At 56.0% G+C, this 19,988-nt stretch overlaps 1 protein-coding gene across 1 annotated transcript; it reads left to right on the top strand.

Annotated features, from left to right (window-relative positions):
- The first annotated feature begins 3,220 nt into the window (after window positions 1-3,220).
- On the top strand, window positions 3,221-19,735 carry TSPEAR (thrombospondin type laminin G domain and EAR repeats). The gene is made up of 13 exons (XM_088170807.1): window positions 3,221-3,305; window positions 8,154-8,498; window positions 10,785-11,005; window positions 11,077-11,315; window positions 11,445-11,535; window positions 11,908-12,064; window positions 12,419-12,550; window positions 13,788-14,020; window positions 15,783-15,969; window positions 17,339-17,568; window positions 17,658-17,845; window positions 18,380-18,481; window positions 18,735-19,735. Exons 1-13 carry the CDS (start codon window positions 3,221-3,223, stop codon window positions 18,886-18,888), a joined length of 2,364 nt encoding a protein of 787 aa, XP_088026933.1. The 3' UTR covers window positions 18,889-19,735.
- The last annotated feature ends 253 nt before the right edge of the window (window positions 19,736-19,988 follow it).

Here is a 19,988-nt window from a genome sequence, read left to right on the forward strand (position 1 = left end):
AAGGAGAAGCAGCACAGATCTGAAATGTCCCTTCCCAGTGCCAGCCGTGCTGCTGATATTGGGATTGTCTTGGATGTGGGATTGCAGCAGCCTCCCCTGTCCTGTGGTGTGGGGCAGGGATGGGGGCTGAGCATGGGAGGTCCTCACAGTATCCTGGCAAGGCACAGCACAGGTCACATATCCCATGTGCCCTCTCTTTCAGATTGCTCTCACTCAGGAGAAGAAGAAAATCTCTGTGCTTCAGGAAGCTCAAAGGCTGGAGGAGTGTGAGGGAAGGGAAGTAGGGGTCTTGCTGCCAGCTGGAGGTAGGGTTGGGGGTACAACAGGAAGGGGCAGGTGCAGGAAGCTGGAGAATTCCTCTAGCATCTGAGGGCCTGAGCTGCCAGCCCCAGCGAGGGCTCCTGATGTCCCCTCTCCTGCTGCCAGGTGCCACCCAATGTCTTGGGCACCAAAAGGGCTGTGCCAGGCTCCCTGGTGCTGCAGGGATGAAACCCTTCAGAAGAGGGAATTGTTTAAGCCGTTTAACATCTGGTAGTCCTGCATGGTGCTCTCATGGCCCCATGGGAGCCTGGGGTGGCTGGGAGGTCTGTGCCTTCCTGACCCCAGTCTTGGTGATCTCCCTGCCTGTCCAAGCCTGCTCTGAGGGCTCTTCTCCCAGGACAGGTGGTGTAAGAGCCCCAGGAGAAGCAGCCAGGTGGCTTTTAAATGTGGCTCACACCCCCTGAGATGGGACTGGGCAGTAGCTAAGATGATGGGGTGTGTTAATAGATAATTAATGGCAGTGAGACACGGCCCATAGGTTATTACAGGGGAGCTCTGGGGACAGATTTGGGAGTGGGTCTCTCTGGTCATGTCCCTGAAGGGCAGAGGTGAGTCCCCTTCCTGTGTGCCTGGGACATCCTGAGTGGGGGATGAGGCTGTGGCTCCATCACAGCTCTGACCAGAGCCGGGTGTCCCTGGCTGGAGTGACTGCAGGGGTGGCCAGGAAGGGGTGTCAGGGGACAGAGCTCACTGAGGAGTGAAGGCAAACACCCCTGCTGCAGCCAGGGCTGCAGGGTGACACAGGAGGTGGGTTCAAAGCAGCAGAAATGCAGGATGCAACACGCAGGGGGTGGGGGGCACCCACGCTTCGTGCAGGGCCCAGCATGGGGAGGCTCTCCACCCACAGCTGGCATGGAAGTTTGGGCCCAAAACAGTTTTCCCTATGCCAAAATCATCTGGCAGATTGAACCCAGTTGGGGTGCATGGGGATGTTGAATGAATCAGGGTATCTGTGCTAAGTCAGGGATGGGCTCACACACACTCCTCTCCTGTGTGGTGGTGCTTCACCAGGATCCCTCTCTTCTGCCAGTCAGAGGAATACCCCTCAGAGATCTGATCAGATCCAATCCCAGTTGGATCCCTCCAAGCTTGGTCAGCAGGTCAGGTGCTGGGGGATCTCCCTCAATGAGACAGATGTGTGTTAGAGACATTCCCATATCTCCAATCTGAAAAGGAACAGCAGAGCTCATCCCCAGGGATGCCTTGCTTCCCCTTGCCATTCATCCTTCTGGGAGCTAGGAAATGGTGAAATATGGAGTGGATCTGATCAGGTGAACTGGTTCTGAGGCAAAAACCTCAGGTTGAAGATCCTTCCTTGGTATCTAATAGGCTTGCTGCAAGGGTGGCTCCAGAGGGGAGCTCAGGCTCAGGCAGAGCTTGGCTTTTCTCACCAGTTCTTGCAATGGAGGAGGATGCCACACAGGCAGGCTGGAGTCCAGGTGTTTTCAAACTCACTTTGTCTGGTGAGGCAGTTAGAAGTTGAGCTTTGTCCTTGGCCAAATCCTGCTTTGATATGGTGGGAGAACTAGGCTTTGTGGGCTCTATATGAAGTGTAGCTTTACAAAAACACCAGTATTATTAGAGCAGTCACTTGTCCAAAGTGTCCCCATCCAGCCTCACTTAGCATTTGAAACTTTCAGTAGAAACACCCAATCAGTGACCAGGGGACATTTGATTTATTTTATCCATTCATATATCCATATGCAGCTTGTAGGTTGAATTCTCTCTCACACAGTAGATGCTTTCTTTGCTCAGAGAAGAAGCTGTGGCTGCCTCATCCCTGGAAGTGTCCAAGGCCAGGTTGGATGGGGCTGGAGCAATCTGGGATAGTGGAAGGTGTCTCTGCCATGACAGGGGGTGAAAATGAGAGAGGCTTTAAGGTCTCTTCTAACTCAAACCATTCAATGATTCTTCTGTAATGCTTCTGTTCCCCCTTGGAGACCCACAGAAGTGATCAGGGTGATCTCCTTCACTTTGAGCCCATGCTGAGCTCGCCCCTTCCCCACCACAGGCATTGTGCCTTGGCTGGTTACAGGAGTCTGGATATCATCACAGAATCATCATTTAGCTGGAAAAGACCTCTAAGACCGTGGAGCCAAACCATTAACCCAGCACTGCCACATTCCCATGGCTGAGCATCTCAGGAATGCCCAGTGGTGCTGTGGAGTAGGACAGGAGCTGTGGTGAGTGCAATAACCCTGCTGAGAATGCTGTCTGTCCCTGTGCTAGTGGAGGCTTGGTGTAGGCACCTGGGTGTTGCAGTCTGTAAATCAAAGGTCTCTCTGAATTCTTCAGAAAGAAATCAGAGTGCAGGGATTGAATTAAAACCTTTGGATAGATTGAAGTATATTAAGCCACTCACACATAAAGTAAAAGTGTAAGTTTAAGTTTTAGAATAAGCATGTAAGTAAGAATATGTTTTAAGTGCTTTAGGAAGTAAAGGTCTTAGATACCAGTGTAAAAGTACAAGTTCTAGTGAAGGCTGAAAAACATAATCCTAGATACTAGTGTTAAAAACAAGTTTACGTAGAGGCTCCAGAAACATGGTTTAAAACATAATAAAACTATAGTAAGAATATTGCTTACATTTTTAAATAGAACAAGACAGACCATATGGGTAGTTTATACATAACCTGGCGTGCTAAAAATCTGAAATTCTAATAGGTTAAAAAAGAAATGGTTCAAGTTCATGTTTTTAGTTTATTAAGTAATTTGTGTGTAAAAATCTTTGCATAAAAAAATATTCGCTCTCGCTCTCTCACTTTTCTTCTCTCCTCACCATCATCATCATCGCCCCCAAAAAATAAATCAGGCAGCATTGCGCTGGAAGAGCTGCCCTGAAGAAAGTCACGGGAAACAATAGGAATTGTTCGGTGCCTTTGTTCCCTTCCCTTGCCGGATGTCGGAGGAGATGGAGCCGCGCTCGGCTGCCGGCGGGTGGGCAGAGAGTGGCTGCCTGCGCTTCCTCCTCCAGAGCCGGGATGGTCGCTCGGAGAATAATTCAACTCGGATATTGTCAGAGCGATAAAACTGGCCAGTGGTTCTCTGTGTCTCGGGGCAGGAGGTTTTCTTACAGCTGCAGAGCCAAACGATGCTAAAGCTGCTGTTGGCTGCGGGGACCTCAGCTCATGATCTCAGCCCGGGTTTGCTGCCAGCACTGGGGAGAGGCTCGTGGTGCCCACGCTTTCCTGGGGTGGGCGGTCTGAGTGGATTTGTGGCTGAGAAGTTGCTGACTGGTCCTTAACTTGGGAGCCATGGGATCATTTTGGTCCAAGCAGCGCTGTGCTTCCTATTTTCTATCCCTGCCAGTCCTCAGTGGGCCCAAGAACGTGGGGGCAAACCCCTGGGTTTCCCTGCTGTGGTTCTTTGTGCTGCTCATCAGCATCAGCTGGTGTGTGTGGTCACTGCCTGGATCAAAGGGCTACAAGCAAAGGTGGAGGAGGGTTTCCCCCTGCACTGCCATGGGAGATTCCTCTCCCCATGCCAGAGCCAGCCCTGGGGCTCAGGTGTTACTTCAAGGCAGCTTACAGAGAGAGATTGTAAAATCAGAATCCCCAGATGGTTTGTGTTGGAAGTGATATTAAAACTCATCTCACTCCAATTCTCTGCCCAGGTTACTCTAAGCCCCATCCAACCTGGCCTTGAACGTTTTCAGGGATGGAGAGTCCACAACATCTCTGGGCAGCACTCAGCATGGAGAACTTGGCATGGGGTTTGCTTGGCCAAGCTGACAGCTCCCCACACAGAGCCCCCGTGCAGGGTGTGTGTGATCCTGATGCAGAAAAGCTCAGGTGTTTCCAAAACCCCAGCTGCTCTGCACAGCCCCGGGGTGTTGGGACAAGAGTTGTCACTGAAGGAGATTAAAGCACAGGCAGTGAGCATGGAACATGAATGTTGGCTCTTTCCCCTTGGCCTCTGGAACTCTGTTTATTCCCTTTGTGGAGAGATCTCAGCTGAGCTCCAAGCCAAGCAGAATTTTCTCATTGCAGGTGGATTAGGAGGTCCATGCAGAGCTCCTGGATCTCCTGCACCACCACCAAGTGATTTGTAGGCCCCTCTCTTGCTCTTTTGTCTCTGTGTAGACCTGAGATCTACAGAAGACACCCAGAGCACTGTTCCCAAATTCAGCATGCCCATGGTTGCCTGGGTTGGATGCCATCCATCCATCCAGAGCTGCTTTTCTGGAAAGTGGTGAGTCTGGGGATCCTGCGGCTGCAGGGAGGTGGCTCAGCCTCTTCAACAGGTTTGGGCACACTGGGGGAAGGTGACAAAAATTAAAACAGCTATATCAACAAGGGACAGGCAATAGTGAAGGCCTGTTGGTCACATGCAGGGGTGGGTGTCACACAGCCCCATCCAAAACAGCTCTGGTGTGGAAGCATGGTCTCAAAGCCTGTCTTCCCTTGTACTGGCGAAAGTTAAGTGTCTGCTTTCTGGAGCCCTTTCAGAGGCTGCCAGCTCAGCTGCCATGTGTCCTCCAAATGCAGGGCAGGATGCTCAGCTTCCTCCTGGCTGCCTGGGCAGGGCCGTGGGCTGCAACCCACTGCCTGCTGCCATGGCCAGAGCAGGCTGGGGGCTCCCTGCTCCCTCGTTCCCTGAGGCTGGCAGTGGGTGTGGGGCCACGGAGGGCTCTGGGACACGAGCAATGCTGGTGGCTCGCCACCCCCTGGCAGGGATTTGCTCCCGAAGGCAGCTCTATGCTGGGAAGCTGGCAGCAGGACTTGCTGTGTTGGGGTGGCTTTGTGCGCTTTTTTTTTTTGGTGGTGTTCCTAAAAATGGTGCCTTTTGCAATCCTCTCGGTCTTTCACAAAACTTTTCCTGGCAGAACCTCTCCAAAACTTCTGGGAATTCAGCTTTTGAAAGGCGTTGGGGTTAAAGACATTTGCGCTTCTGTACAATGCTGACAGCTTTCCTGGGGTGGAGATTTCTTGCCGGAACTCTGCTTTGTGATGGTGGGTTGGACTCGGGGAGCTGAAGTTGCTCCAGGAAACACAGGGAAGATTTTCAGCTTGGGAGAAAGGACAAAGGTGACAAGGGAGGAGTCTTGGAAATGGCTGAGGATGGAGACCTCATCCCACCATGCTGGGGAAGGTGTTGCAGTTGTTGAATCCAAACTGTGGTTTGGGAAACTGTGACCTGGGATGTCACTGAGAACAATCCTCCCCATCCCTTTTATAACAGATCCCAAAGGGCTGATGTCCACCCTCACACAGGTGAGACCAGTTCCATCCCTGTGGATGTGGCAGGCTCTGCTGGCCCTGCTGGTGCAGGCAGGAGAGTAGACAGACGTTGGGGACACCATGGGATGGGCATTTGTCCATCAGTTACTTATGGGGTCCCTCAAAGCTTTGCCCTTGCTGATGCCTGTGCTGTGTTTCAGGGAAAAATATTTGACAGACTCAGAGGTCTTTTCCAACCTAAAGGATTCTCTGATTATATACAGATGTCAGGAATAAAGACTGAAATGAATAAGGCATGAAGCTCTCAAACATGGCTTTGTGTCTGCAAATAATAAGGAATGAGTTACAGCCTTGGAAGAGCAGGAACGTTCCCCCGTGTGCAGGGTCCAGCCAGTCCCTGGCAATCATGAGGTGCCCTCCTCACACTGTCCCCTGCATGAAAGCTCTGCTTGCAATGGATTGCCTGCAGATGGGTTTCTCAACCTTTCCTAACCCAGAGATGGCCAAACCTTTCTGGTGAAAATCCAAGGATCATTTTGTTCGGAGCCACCACATGGTTTTATTTACGCCCCATGCGAATTAGGCAAACGTCTCACTGTTTGTCTCTTTTATTTCATCCCCTCGTGCTTGCTTCTGCACATAGGAATGTGTGCCTGTGTGCTTAGGAACTATTTTACAGACCACTTCCTACTGTCCTGGGGACACGGAGCAGGTCCTGGACCCAATGTGACAGTGGGGAGCGATGTGTCCCTGTCCTTATTTCACATCACAGCTCGGATCCCCAGGCAGGCAGGAAAGCTGGCCAAGCCACTCCACCGTCCTCTGCCACGCCAGCATCCCCAGCCCAGGGAAGGGAAAAACCCTTGAGGATCTTCAACATCCCTGTCCTCACCTGGAGACTGTTCATTAACGTGGCTGAAGAGCAGCCTGACCCCACCATGTCCTCGGTGCTCATCGGCCTCCACCTCTTGCCTGGAAGTCCACAGATCTCCCCGTGTCTTGAAGGGGCACCCACAGCCATGTCCTAGGCTCTGAAGATGTCCCCACTGACTGTTTTTTTGGCCAAGAAAGCGCTGAAAGGTAGCTGCATCCCCTTTGGAAAACAAATGGACTCGGAATCTCTGCCAGGACTTTCCCTCCCTCCCTGGACCCTTGCAGAGTCTCAGCAGGAGCCTTCCCCAAATCCATCCCTGGCTCAGGGCAGTGCTGCCAGCTCCCAAAGCCACGCTTAACTTGACACATGTGTGCAGCCCTGGGAAATGTGGTGGCTCTGATTCTTGTTTGTGATGCCTTCCCCAGTTCCAACCTGACAGGAGCCTCCCCTCCAATGCAGCACCTCTCTGCCAGACATGCTTGGAACTCCAGTCTCCATCTTCCCATGGCTTGGGGTTGCAGTGGGGTGACTGCTCCCAGTCCCAGTCCCAATGGGTGTCCTCAAGGCTGCGAGGGTCAGGAGAGATGGGATGGTTTGTCCTCCTGCATCTCTTGTGTTCACCACCAGCAGCTGCCATTCAGGGCCCCCAGGTGCCATTCAGGTCCTCCCCATCTACCATTTGGGACCCCCAGGTTTGGTTATGTCTGTGCCACTGGACACCATCCCTAGCATAAGGAAGAAGATGAGGATGAGAGACTCTGCAGCTCTCTCTTGTCTAGAGCTTAAGCTCTGTTTAAACACGATCCTGATAGAACCCTAATTTAAATAAATCGGGGTAGAACCCCACTTTGAATAAAGGGAGGCTGTTTGGAGAGGGGGAGCTCCATGCAGGGCTATTGGATAGGCACACAGCTCCTCTCCAGGCTCTGAGACACGTTTGGGTGTCTTGGGGTTTGTGGGGTTCAGTACAGCTCCTCCTGGGATTTGGTGCTGCACTCCACTGTGGGTTGCACTCCTCGGGCTGCGCTGTCAGTCCCAGCACGGCCCATTTTGGGGTGAGGACAGACTGACAGCAAACACGGCCGTGGGTCCAGCTCTGGCTGCTCCTTGCTGACAAAACCCCCAGTTTGCGACACAACTTTTGGCGTTTGGTCCTCGCCATCCGCTTTCTATTCCAGCGCTCGCCTTGCGGGAAGGCTTTGGGGACGAGGGGGGTGGGAGCCTGTTTCAATTGTTTGGGGAATGGAAGAGACTCGTTCTGTGGCTGGAGGAGCCCAGCGGAGCTCACTGTGTGCAGGGAGTTTTCCCACTGCTAATGCTTCCCTTGCAACAGCAGAACCTGGAGGGTTTTCTCAATCAGTGGCATTTCTGTGGCAGGGCTGGGCCTTGGGATAGAGACTTGGGATGGAGCCTTGGGATGGGCATCACCTGCCTGGGACAAAACTGGGGGAGGAATACGCAGTTTTTGGGATCTGGACACGGGGGAGTGGTCCAGAGGGGTGAGAGTTTCTCTCATCCAATACAAGCTGAAAACAAAGACATTTAGGGGCAGCAAGGTTCCCACCCAGGTCTCTCCAGCCAGGGGTGAATCTCCCACCTACTCCCATGTGAGCCCAGAAAAATGAAAGGAAGCTAAGAAAACAAGCAAAAAAATAATAATTAAAAAATCCCTCCCCAAAGCCGCCTTCCAGAGGGTTGGGCAAAAGATAAAAGCTCTCGGAGGAGCCGGGACTCCTCCTCTCCCACCACCGACCTCTCATTTAAATGTCTGTGTGCAGGCTGCAGCCGGCAGTGCCTCGGCGGCCGCCCCAGGAGCCCCCCGGGAGCCCCCGGGGGCGATGCCCGGGCAGAGCAGAGAGCCGGGGTTCGGCGTCCGGGGGTGACACGGCCCCAGGGAGGACAGAGCGGTGTGGGGGGCTCCGGGCAGCCCCACGGCGGAGCATGCGAGAGCCCCCGGGGCGCTGACCGGGAGGGAGCAGCGGACAGCGGGGGGGTCCCGGTGGATGGACCCGCTCAAGCCAAGCCCCCCATGTCGGCACCACTGCTGCTCTGGGTCATTCTCCTCCGCTGGGCCAGCGGCGGGGGCTTCATCCGGCCAGGCAGGACGTGGCAGCACTGCACAGGTACGAGCGAAGGGCGGGTGGGCTCACCTGGGGACAGGTGTTCACCCTGCAGGGACGGCTGTGATCCCATGGCTGGGCTGCTCCCATGGCTGGGGTGCTCCCCACGCTGCCAGGGCACACCCCAGAAGGTGTGCCCTGTTTTGGGGGGTATGCCCCATGTGAGTCAGCCCCAGTGTCCCAGTGCTCAGTGTCCACTCAAGTGGACCGAGTGACAGATGCTGCCTCGGATGCTGCGGGCTGTCAGCACTCAGGGACAGCAGCATGTGGGGTCATTCCCGTGCCTGCAGCCCCCACAACGCCAGCGGGGGAGCAACCAGCCTGCTGGGAGCTGTGGGGAGAGCTGTGTCTGTCCCTGCTGCACCAGCGTTGTCCCAGGTTCTGCTGGAGGGAGAGAGGAGAGGAGGGGAGGGAAGGACTGGAAGAAGGAGAAGAGAGCCGTGAAGTCCCCCTGGAAAGTCCCTCCTGCCCGGACTCTTCTGTGCTCTGACAGGCACAACCTCCACGTCCTGGAGGCAGAAATTTCCTTCCTGAGCCAAATAGGATCCTCATGCCCTGGCTCTGCCATCACATCCCCGTCCCTGTGCTGTGTGGGCAGTGAAGCCTGAGCTCAGTTTTAGGGACTGCTTGGGCCCGGGCTCTGTGTACTTTAGGGCTTGTCCCAGTTCGATGGCAATTGTATTTGATTTTAGTTACAGCCCAGATGATGTGAGAAGAAAAACAGGGAGAGACTGGAGAGTTTCTGCCCACTGCCTCCTCCCTGAGGTGCTCCAATCTCTCTGGGAATGTTCCCACTGTCCCCAAGCAGCCTTGGCTGGAGGCATCCTGGGGGTGCTGAGGCCCCAGCATTGTCCTGGGGACCCCAGCACAAGGTCCCCTGACCCCACTTGTGCTGCCCAGGCTGGGCTGGAGCACCCCAGCTGCTCTCCCAGCCTTAGCAGTGGATGTGGGAGGCAGACTGGCACAGAGATCTTTGCATTTAGAGATTTGGGGTTGGTCTTAGGACTCTGCTGTTTCCTGGCCCACAACCTCCAGCCCCAGCTGAGCTCTCTCCCAGCTCATCCTCACCATCTCAGGGGCAATTGGGGGCTCCTAAACCCTTCTGCAAATCCAAGCCTGAGTTCAGCTTGTACTTTTTGCTGGGAAAAACAAGAATTGGCCGTTGCTGAGTGATGCATTTCTGAAATAAGCTCTTCCAGTTAAAATTCCCCCAGCAAGACTTTGCTTTAGGAACAGCTTAAACCAGCAGTGGGGTAGGCAGAGAGCACACAGAGCTGCCAGGGTGGGAAGGACCTCATTGATCTCCCTGCTCTGATCTGGAAGGAGCCACATGAGCAGATTCCTCCTTGCTCTGCCCACCTGGAACTGGGCTGGCCAGGCATGTCTGGAGGAAGCGCTTCCCTTCTCCAGCTGGTTTGGATTCAGACACACAGCCCAGCCTTGCTCCCAGCTCCCTCCTTCCCAGCTCTCCCGCTGTGCTCCAGCAGCCCGGATTTATTAGTACAAATTGGAGCAAAAAGCCAGGTCTCAGCGGGGTGGAATGGAATCGGGGATGTTTTAGTGCAGCCAAGTGCTGCTTCATCTCTTGGGTATCATCTCCAGAAAAGCATTCAAAAATAAAAACAGGAGGGTCCAAGGGCTGGAAGGTCAGAGAAGTCCCTAGAGCTGCTAGAGCCCTTCCTGTGCCGAGATGTGGGACCTGGCAGTGCTCCATGGGGTGGCACTTTCTGGTGCTGTTGTGCTGTGTGCTCTCACCGGGACGATGCCCTGGGGCTGGGCATGGCGTTCTCTTCTCTGGGGAGAGGGTAATTATTTATAATGAGTGGTTTGGGTGCCTGCTGGGAGAGTGCGTGTGCGTGTGTGCAGTTAGGGCTGGGTTGGGACAGCCTGAACCAGGGCTGCAGGGGCAGAGCTGTCCCCACTGCCCTGTGGACAGAGATGGGGACGGGTGGCTGCCCTGAGAGCAGATCTGCGGTGCGGGATCCCTGCGTGCTCTCCTGGATCCCGAGGGAGCTGGTGGCAGCCTGGGGCTGCCTGGCTGGCAGGTCCCAGCCCCAGTGTCGGCATTCAGAGCTGCACCGGTGAGATGGTTCTGTGGCGATGGAGATGCCAACCTCGTGTCCGAACGGCAAATCTTGCCTCTGGCCCTGGAGCATTACTAAATCAGATACAAACGCTACCGCGGCACGCCAGGCCATCCTGCTGCTGTGGATCCCCCCAGGCAGCGCTGTCCCACAGCGGGACAGGGTGGGACGCCGTGGTGACCCTCTCGGCTGTGTCTCGGCACAGACCTGCGGCCGCTGGACATCCTGTCGGAGGCGGTGGCGCCCGGGGGGCTGGCCCGGGGCATGCGGGTGTTCCAGGCGCAGGGGGTGCGCGGATTCCAGCTCTCCTCCTCTCGGCCCCGCGCCCTGGGCTTCCCCGCCTCGCGGCTCTTCATCCACTGCGATCGCTTTCCCGAGGAGTTCTCCATCATCGTCACGCTGCGGGCGCTGCGCGTCCCCGCCAAGGTAAGCGCGGCCGGGCGGGCAGGGCGCGGGCACGGCCGTGCCCCTCGGTGCCAGCCCGTGCCGTCCCGCAGAGGAACGAGTACATCTTCACGCTGATGGTGGAGGAGAGCCCCAGCGTGCTGGTGGGGCTGCGCTACGCCCCCGACAAGCTGCACTTCCTCTTCTGGAGCCAGGAGCGCGCCGGCGGCTGGCAGACCCGCGTCACCTTCCCCAACGTGTCCCTCTCCGACAACCAGTGGCACACGCTCATCCTGGCTGTCTCCGGACAGTCCTTCTCCTTGACAGTGGACTGCAGCATCCCCAAGGATGTGTAGGTTGGGGGAGGCGCTGGGGGGGCTCGGCGGGGTGGCCAGGGTGATGTTCCCCCACTAGCATCTCCTCCGGACACCAGTAATTGTGTGTGAAATTGTCCCCCTGCCTCTTCTCTGCCCATCCCCAGGGTGGTGGAGACACCGTTTCCAGCCTCCCTGTCGGTGAGGAGAGCCAGCTTCTACCTGGGCAACAGGAGGAGAAGGAAAGGCGTGTTCACGGTAGGTGCCCCGCAGTGTGGGATGTCCGGGGTACCCGGGGGTGCTCAGGGATGACCCACAGCCCTCTCTCAGTCCCCTCTGCTGGCAGGGCTTGGGCCATGGCACAGGAAGCAGAGGTGGCTGTGGGTCCTTCCCATGTGGAGGCACTGAAAGGCAGCCGTGCCAATGCTGCCCTTACATCACTGTTAGAATGCCCCAGGTGGGCATCTGGGATCTGATAAATGTGCAAGAATCCCATGGACACTTCTGCATCTCAGGAGGGAGGGCAACAAGCAGAAGTCGGGCAGGAAACACAAGGCACCAATTACCTGCAGTTCCCATTCTGTGATCTTGTGGGACTTGGTCTCCATCCCTCTGCTCCCACTTTCCCAGGGCTTGCTGAGACAGCTTGTCCTGCTGCCAGGAGCTGATGCCACCTCCCGGATATGCCACGCCGTGAACTTCAAAGTAGCAACGCTCTCTGTCCCCACTATCCTCCAGGATGTCCCTGCCAAGCCAGGGAGCAACGAGGTGCTCAAACACCCCTACGGTCAGTGCCCCCACACCTCCACCCCTGTGAGGAGGGGTCTTGGATGGGGCTGGGAATGAAGCAGGAGCAGAGGGCAGGAGGGTGTTCCCAGCACCCTCTGTTTCTCAATGTGTGTGTGTTGAGATCCCTGTCCAAAATCTCCCTTAAAAGGCCCTGGGTCCCTTGGTAGAGCTGGGCCCGTGTCAGTGGCCCCACAGGGATGCCCCAGTCTGTGGCTTCCCAGATTTGTGCTGGGATTCCATTTCCCCCACTGCCTGGTGCCCATCCATCAGGATGAGACCAGGACATTTGCCCCTCCTGCCTCTGCTCCTCCACTGTGTGCACTAAGAGGCTCCTGCCTCACTCCTCTCCCAGAGAGTGACATGAAGGTGACCCTGGGGGCCCGGCCACGCTGCTCCAAGCAGGAGAAGGCACAGTTCTGGTTCAACACCTCCCGGCGAGGGCTCTACCTCTGCAATGGCAGCACCTGGCTCTCCATGCTGGAAGGTACTGCTGGGGAGGTTCTGGTGCTCTCAGGGAGGGAAAGGAGCCCTTGCAGCAGAGCAGGAGCTGAGATTTGCCCTTGAGACCACTTTGGGATGGGAATCAGCAGCAGAGTGAGGGGCTGGGGTGTCCCCCTGTCTCTCCCCTGCTTGGCCAGGCTTTGCTTTGCTCTCGGGATTCAAGTGCCTCTGTGGTCCCTCCACCTTCTCCACATTATTTGTCCCTCCTGGGAATTTTCTGGGCAGGATGAGCTCCTGACCCGTCTGAGCAGGACAGCTCACCCCATGGAGAGCAATGCTCAGGGTGTTGGGGTGCTCCCCCCGTGCTGAAGCATTTGTGGGATGGATAAGGGGAAATAGAGAGACCCATCAGCTGCCAGAAATACTGGGGGCGATTGGAAGGGTGGCAGACACAGGTCTTGATGTCATCTGGGCTCTGGAGGGACACTTTGTAAGGAAAACAGTGGAATACCAAGGCAACCAGAGCCTGGAGTTGGATGGGTCTTCTTCAATAATGGCATGGATTTCATCCACTGGCCCTGTCTCACTCACTCCAGGCTGTGTGCCCAGGATCCCTAGACAGGATGTGGAGGATGGGATGTGCCCCTAACTGAACTGTCCTTCCCTTCCTTCCCCTCCCAGCATTTTTCTTCTGCTGATACCCACAGGGTGGGTTTGGATGAGCCATTTGTTCCCCACAAGAACTCGCAGTGACTGGACCCCCTATCCTTCCCTACCTCTGGAAGTCATCAGGATTGGCACTGTGTCCTTGTTTCCCCAGGGATAACTCGTGTTGGAGTCTTACTGACCTGTGCCTCTTGGTGCCACCAGCACTGCCCCTTCTGCCACTTGTCCCTTCCAGTGCCCATCCATCTGCCATCGGGGCCACACTGGGGGTTTTTGCTCCAATTTCTGGCATTAATTCTGCCTTAGTCTTCTCTAACCTCTCCTCCTGCCATCTCCTCCTTGTTCTCTTTAGGATAAATATATCAAAGTGATTAAAATCTGTAGTGTGAGGTTCTTTCCTGCTCCCAAAGGACACATCTCTGCTCTCTGCTGGAGAACAGGCTTGGGGCTGGATGTGCTGCCCATGGAGGTGCAGCCAGCCTCTTACCACCCCTTGGTTTGGCCTTTCACCCTCAGTGACACCAGGACCTTCATTTTCCCCATAGCAGCAAGTGCCACTGAGCCAGCAAAATCACCTGGGTTTAACCTCATCCCTCTTTTTTGTGGGCTCCCAGTCCAACACAGGCTGGACTATGTGGAGGAATACCAGAACCTGGTGACCAACTCAGAGACCATGGGCATTGAGGTGTTCACCATCCCAAAGGTGGGACTGTTTGCAGCCATGGCCAACAGGATCACGCCCCCGGGATCAGCCATCTACAGGTGGATGGACGGGAAGTTTGTGCACTACCAGAACATCCCCACCCACCAAGCTCAGTCCTGGAAGTATTTCACCATTGGGAAGAAGGTGAGCCTGCCAGGAAGGTGCCCCCATGTTTTAGTATATTAAATTGTAGTTGCCCAGTCTTGGGTGTGGTTTAAAGATTATAGAACTGCATCTCAGAGATCTGCCTGTGGTCTTAAAGAGCCATCAGGGCCTGCAGTTCACTCTCGAGTACAACCTGTTCCATTTTTAAACTCTCTTGCTTTTAAATTATTCCAGCACTTCTGAGCCACCTCTCCTCCCCCAGGCAATCTGCTTTGGGGCTTGAGCAGAGGATTTGCCTGGCTCCTCTCCCTGGGAAGCTACTTATCACTTTGGAAAGGCATCTGCTGAGAGCCAGCTCTGTGCAGGGCTCCCAGGGAAGCTGGGATTGTTCCCCCTCTGTCATGACCCGTTCTGGCTTTGTCCCCAGGGTGACCGCAGGTCTCCCCCATTGCCAGCCACGTGCACCAGGGTACAGAGGGATGGGCGAAATTTCTGTCCCCAGGCTTGGTGACACCGACGTCCCTGCTGGTTGGATACAAACAGGCCGTGTCCCCTGTTGGTGGCAGTGGGAGCTGATGCTGGGCACCATCTCTGACAGGGGACACGGTGGGGACATCCCTCGTGGTGGGGTTCTGTAGAAGGTCTGGAAGTGCAGCTGTGTTGCAGCACTGGCTTTGGGCTGGGAGTGTGTCCCTCCCAGGCAGGAGATGGGAACACTGGGAGTCTCAAGGTGCTTCCCATCAGCTCGGCACATTTCTTCATGGAGATGGTGGCCAAAGAGGTGTTAGTTACACCGGCAGCACCTCCAGTACTGCTGGTTCCAGTAACCCAGGTTGCCCACACGTGGGGCAGGTGGCAGCACCTCTGTGGGTGCACTGGGACCTGCTGCTGCTCCTGGTGCTGCCTGTGAGTGCAGACCGGGGGACTGCAGACTCCTGGGTTGTGGGGCTGGCTCCAGGTGTTTCTCTTCCTACTGAAGCTGCTTCTGGAGATGCCCCAAAGGGGCTCCCTGGACTGGTGCTTGCAGAGAGAGCAGAGCCGGGGATTCACCTTCTATAGGGGACAGGGGGACCCAGCACAGCCCTGTCCTTGGGGGTGGCTACTCCTTGACTGAACAAAGCCCCAGGCTGGTGCTGGCAGGGTCCTGCACATCCCCACTGTCACCCTGTACAGGAGACACCCCCATTGACTCTTCTCTTTATGGGCTGTGGCCCTGTGCCTCTTCGTGGCCCACACTGGGGCAGGATTTCTGCTGCTCCATCTGAAGGACACTGGAGTGGCACAGAGCCAGCATGGCAGAGCTTGGATGTGCTCCCTGCCTTGCACTTGGCCACCTCTGCTGCACCACTCTTGTCCCTTACACTTTCACAGGGGTTTGTCGATCTGGGAGATGCTTTGTCTCGGGGAATTGTCATCATTATTGTCATTGTTATCATTATCATACCTGCCTTTCCTTTTTTCTGAACCACCCTTCCTTACAGGAAGGTTTGTCAGCCAAACCTCCCTCCTTCCCCAGAGCATTTCATGTCCATGTTTCCCATTCCTGGGGCTGGAAGGTGTGAGTGGAACCAGCTCAGCTCTCCTTCTCCTTGTCTAAGAGGCTGCTGGCTGCCAGCTGTGCCCCTGCCATGCACAAAGACCCCACTGTCCCCACTTTGTGTTGTTTGGGGACTGCTCAGGGACCCCAGCCAGCGCCATCCTGTCCCACACCAGCCACCTCCATCCCACGTCCCCCTGCATTTTCTCATCCGTGCTCTTTTGGGAGGAGAAAACCAAGCTGTCCTGGCTTTTCCTTTTCTAGATCTTCCTGGCAGTGGCGAATTTTGAGCAGAACGAGAGGGGTCAGGAGTTCTCTGTGATCTACAAGTGGAGCCGCAGGAAAGCCAAGTTCATCACGTACCAGCGGATCAGCACGCACAGCGCCAGGGACTGGGAGGCCTTTGTCATTGAGGGAGAGGCTTTCCTTGCTGTGGTCAACCACAGAGAAGGTACCTCAGTGTTCCCTGGGGTGGAATCTGGGACCCTGGCAGCTGCCCTGCTCGGAGCAGGCTCCCTGTACATCAGGGAGGTTTGCACACAGCTGCCAGCCTGGGACAACAAAGCCCTGCAGAGGAGAGGAGAGCTTTTGAGGAAGTGGCTGACACAGTCACACTCTGGGTTTCTGACTGCAGGGGACAGGGCAGGAGTGGGGATGGTGCCTGTGCTGAATCTTTCTGCTTCTTTTCATTTTTATCCCCAGTCTTATGTAACATCGTAGTGCCACAGTTGAGCCTTTTGTGCCTTGTGGGCACACAGGAAGCAGAGTGAGAGCCAGCTGACATCCCCCCCCGGATCCCCTGCAGACATGATCCAGCCTCATTACCCTCCCCAGGCCATGACTTGCTCTGGTTGGGATGTGCTCCCACCCCTTGGTGCAGAGGATGAATGGGTTGATAGCACAGCCCTGGCTCTCTGGGATGCTCCCACTGGGTTCAGATGTTGGCCAGTGGGCTCCTTCCCTGTCATCAGGGCTGCCTCGGGGGGCATCAGCTCCTCTGGCACCAGGCTCAGAGCTGGCAGCAGGCTGCTTGGGCACCTGTGGGCTAGGCTGGGAGCTCCCTGTGTCACCTGTTGGACTCCATCAGGGCTAGTTTGGATGGGACCTACCCTTGTGGCAGTGTGGTTCCTTTGCCAGCCATGCACATCACACAGGGGTTAAAAACATCGTGGCCAAGCCAAACTGTTTGCCTTAGAGGGGGCTGAAGGGTCAGTCCCTGAGGAGCTGCCACTTATCCCCGTGGCCATTCCCATTCTTCCTGCAGCCTTTCTTTGCCCTAGTCCCTGTTGCAATGAGGATTTAAAGCCTGCTGGGTCCCACACAGGCATGAGGTCGAGATGCTGGAGCAGAGCCCAGGAGCTGGAGGGAGCATGGGCAGGGGGGAAGCCCAGATGTCAGGAGCTTAGGGACACAGCTGGGACTGGCCCCACTATACAGGGCCACCCTGTGGGGCAGCTGGCAGAGCTGTGGGACACTGGCACAGTGCCTCTGGAGTGCTGCTTGTGTGGGGGTAAAGCACCTGCCTGTCCCTCCTCTGCCAGGGCTGCCACAAAGCTGCCACTGTGCCCTTGGGACAAGCTGTTGGTGTATTCCATGGGATGGAGGCTCTAGGAATGGAGACACTAGCTTGGGATGAAGGGGATCTTTAGGTAGGGATGGAGGCTGTAGTATCTCTTTGGCTACTTCTGGGGAGCAACAGGTCACTTGCAAACAGCCTTGTGACCTGCTGCCAGATATTCATGTAGCTGAGCCTGTTCCTGGGTTTTTCCTACACAAACCAGGAATTGCTTTCCCTCATGGTGCACTTGTGTCTCCCCCAGGGAACAACCACAACATAGACAGTGTGATATACAGGTGGAACCCCAGGACAGGGCTGTTTGAAACCAACCAGACCATTCCTACCTCTGGAGCCTACGACTGGGAGTTTTTCACCATTGGACCATACTCCTTCCTGGCTGTAGCTAACACATTCAATGGCACGTCCACTAAGATCTACTCACACATCTACATCTGGCTCAGTGGCTCTTTCCAGCTCTTCCAGTCTATCCTGGTAAGGCTTGGCCACTGCTCCTCAGCCCCCTCTCTGTGTTTAGACACAGGGAAGTCACATCCAGCTTCTCATGGCCTCCTTCCCCACAGACATTTGGTGCAGCTGACTGGGAGGTTTTTCATATTGGGGACAGAGTTTTTCTGGCTGTTGCCAACAGCCACAGCTATGACAGCGGGATGCCAGCGCCCTCCAACTTCTATGCCATCAACTCCTCCATCTATGAGCTGAACATCACTGCCCAGATGTTCGTTAAATTCCAGGACCTTCTCACCTACAGGTACCTGTGCAAGGATTCAGGCTGCTCCTCGGTCTATGTCCTTCCCCTGAGCAGCCCAGAGGTCTCAGAATCCCGGAATGGTTTGAGTGGGAAGGGACCTTAAAGCCCATCCATTTCCACCCCTGCCATGGGCAGGAACACCTTCCACTGTCCCAGGTTGCCCCAAGCCCTGTCCAGCCTGGCCTTGGACACTTCCAGGGATCCAGGGGCAGCCACAGCTTCTCTGGGCACCCTGTGCCAGGGCCTCTCCTCTTTTAGTTTAAAACTGAACTTGCTTGTCTCTTGGAGGGTTCCTGCAGGCTTTCATCTCCCAGGGACTGAGTGGTGGGGACGGTGATGGGTGAGGACTCCTTGGCACCAAATCCCAGTGGGAGCTGGGAGAAGGCCCTAGATTTGGGAATGAGGGTGGATTTCTTTCAAGAACAGCCTGGGAAGAGCAGGGTGTCAGAGACTGGGGTGGGGTAGGCTCTGCCCCACGGACACACAGCCACACAAGGGTCACCTCAGCTGCCCCTCTGCTTATTCCATCCCCAGTGCCCTGGACTGGGAGTTCTTCTCAGTGGGAGACGACTCTTTCCTGGTGGTAGCAAACTCCTTTGATGGCTTCACCTTCTCTGTTAACAGCATCATCTACAGGTACTGCAGAGGGCAGGCTTGGGGGGCTTGGGGGCTGTTCCCAGTGGGAATGACACTGTGGGGGCACAGCCTGCTGCACCCGCCCAGGGAGGGTGGATAGGATTGTTCCCTGCTCTCAGACAGGAATGGGAAGCCCCGGTGAGGGAGTGAGCCACAGCAGGGAGATGGGAGGTGCCAGCCTCATGGCTCGGCTTCCCTGCCCTGTGCAGGTGCCCACCCCGCAGCCCAGGAGCTAACTGCCTTCCCTGTGCAGGTGGCAAGGCTATGAAGGCTTTGTGGCAGCCCACCACCTCCCCACTGTCGGCTGCAGAGACTGGGAGGCGTTTCACACTGCTGAGGGCTCCTACCTGTTCTACTCCAGCGCCAAGGAGCCCCTCTCCAAGGTGCTCAAGCTGAAAACCACCTGAGGTGGCTGAGACACGCTCAGCTCGTCGCCAGGACCAGCTGGGAATCCAGGGGAACATGGACCACAGAGCCCAGGAATGGCTGCAGCATCAGCAGGGCGGGGCTGGCTGTATGCTCTGCGGGAAGGGAGGAGGAGGAGGAGGAAGAGGAAGAGGAGGGTGGAGCTCCAGGGCTCCCTGCAGCCTTGTCCAGGGGCTGGCCAAGGGGCTGCTTCTCCTGGGAAAGCTCTGCCACCACACTCCAGAGCCATGTCCTACCCAAGGCTCCTGGAGCCCAGGTGCATCCCCCGGTTTACCAGGACCATGATGCTTGGCAATTTCCAGTCCCCAGGAGGGACCCAGAGCTGCCAGTAGCTGTGGCCAAAGCTTGCAAAAAGCCAGGGAAGGAAGAGACAGAGCAGAGCATGAGCTGCTGGGATGGGTGCATGGCAGAGGGGAGTAAACATGTGAGAAATTGCAGAAAAAAGTGTGTCCAGGCTTGGCTCTCCCTGGGGCTGTGATGTTCCTGAGGACCATTGCAGCCATTCTTCATGTCACCTTCATGCCACTGCCACAGGTGCCTGCCCACCCTCCCACTCTGCCATGGCTGGTTTGGGTCTCCCTCAACAAGTGTTGTGTGTGTTGTACAAACCTGTTGGTGTGTTCGAGGGCCAGTGCTGGTCCTTGCCAGTCCAGGCACCTTTGCATGAGGTGACTCCTGAGAAAACCTGCTTTGCATTTGGACCAATCCAGCTACCATGGGCATGGGAAAAACCCCAAACTGCTTCAGGTGAAACTGTGGCCTCTTTTCCTCACCTTTGCTGGGGGAGTCTTTTGCTTAACCAGAGCTCTAATAAACTGTGTGCACCCAGCCTTTCTCCCACGTGGGTAACCAAGCTGCTCTGCCCGTGGCAGAGGCATCCCTTCACCCAACAAGTCACCCCTGAATGTCCACACCCATAGGTGGCCTGGTGAGGATGAGGTGGTGGGGTGTGCTGGGGTGAGGGTGCCCCTCTGTTCCCCCCTCCCAGGACCCACTGCCTCACCTGAGTGTCCCAGAGCACCTCTCGTCCTTCCTCAGAGCCAGGTTTGCTGCTCGGCTGGGCCACCCACCCTGGCACTCA

The sequence above is a fragment of the Sturnus vulgaris genome, chromosome 10 (genome assembly GCF_052056855.1).
Source record: "Sturnus vulgaris isolate bStuVul1 chromosome 10, bStuVul1.hap1, whole genome shotgun sequence".
In the NCBI taxonomy this organism is placed as follows: Eukaryota; Metazoa; Chordata; class Aves; order Passeriformes; family Sturnidae; genus Sturnus; species Sturnus vulgaris.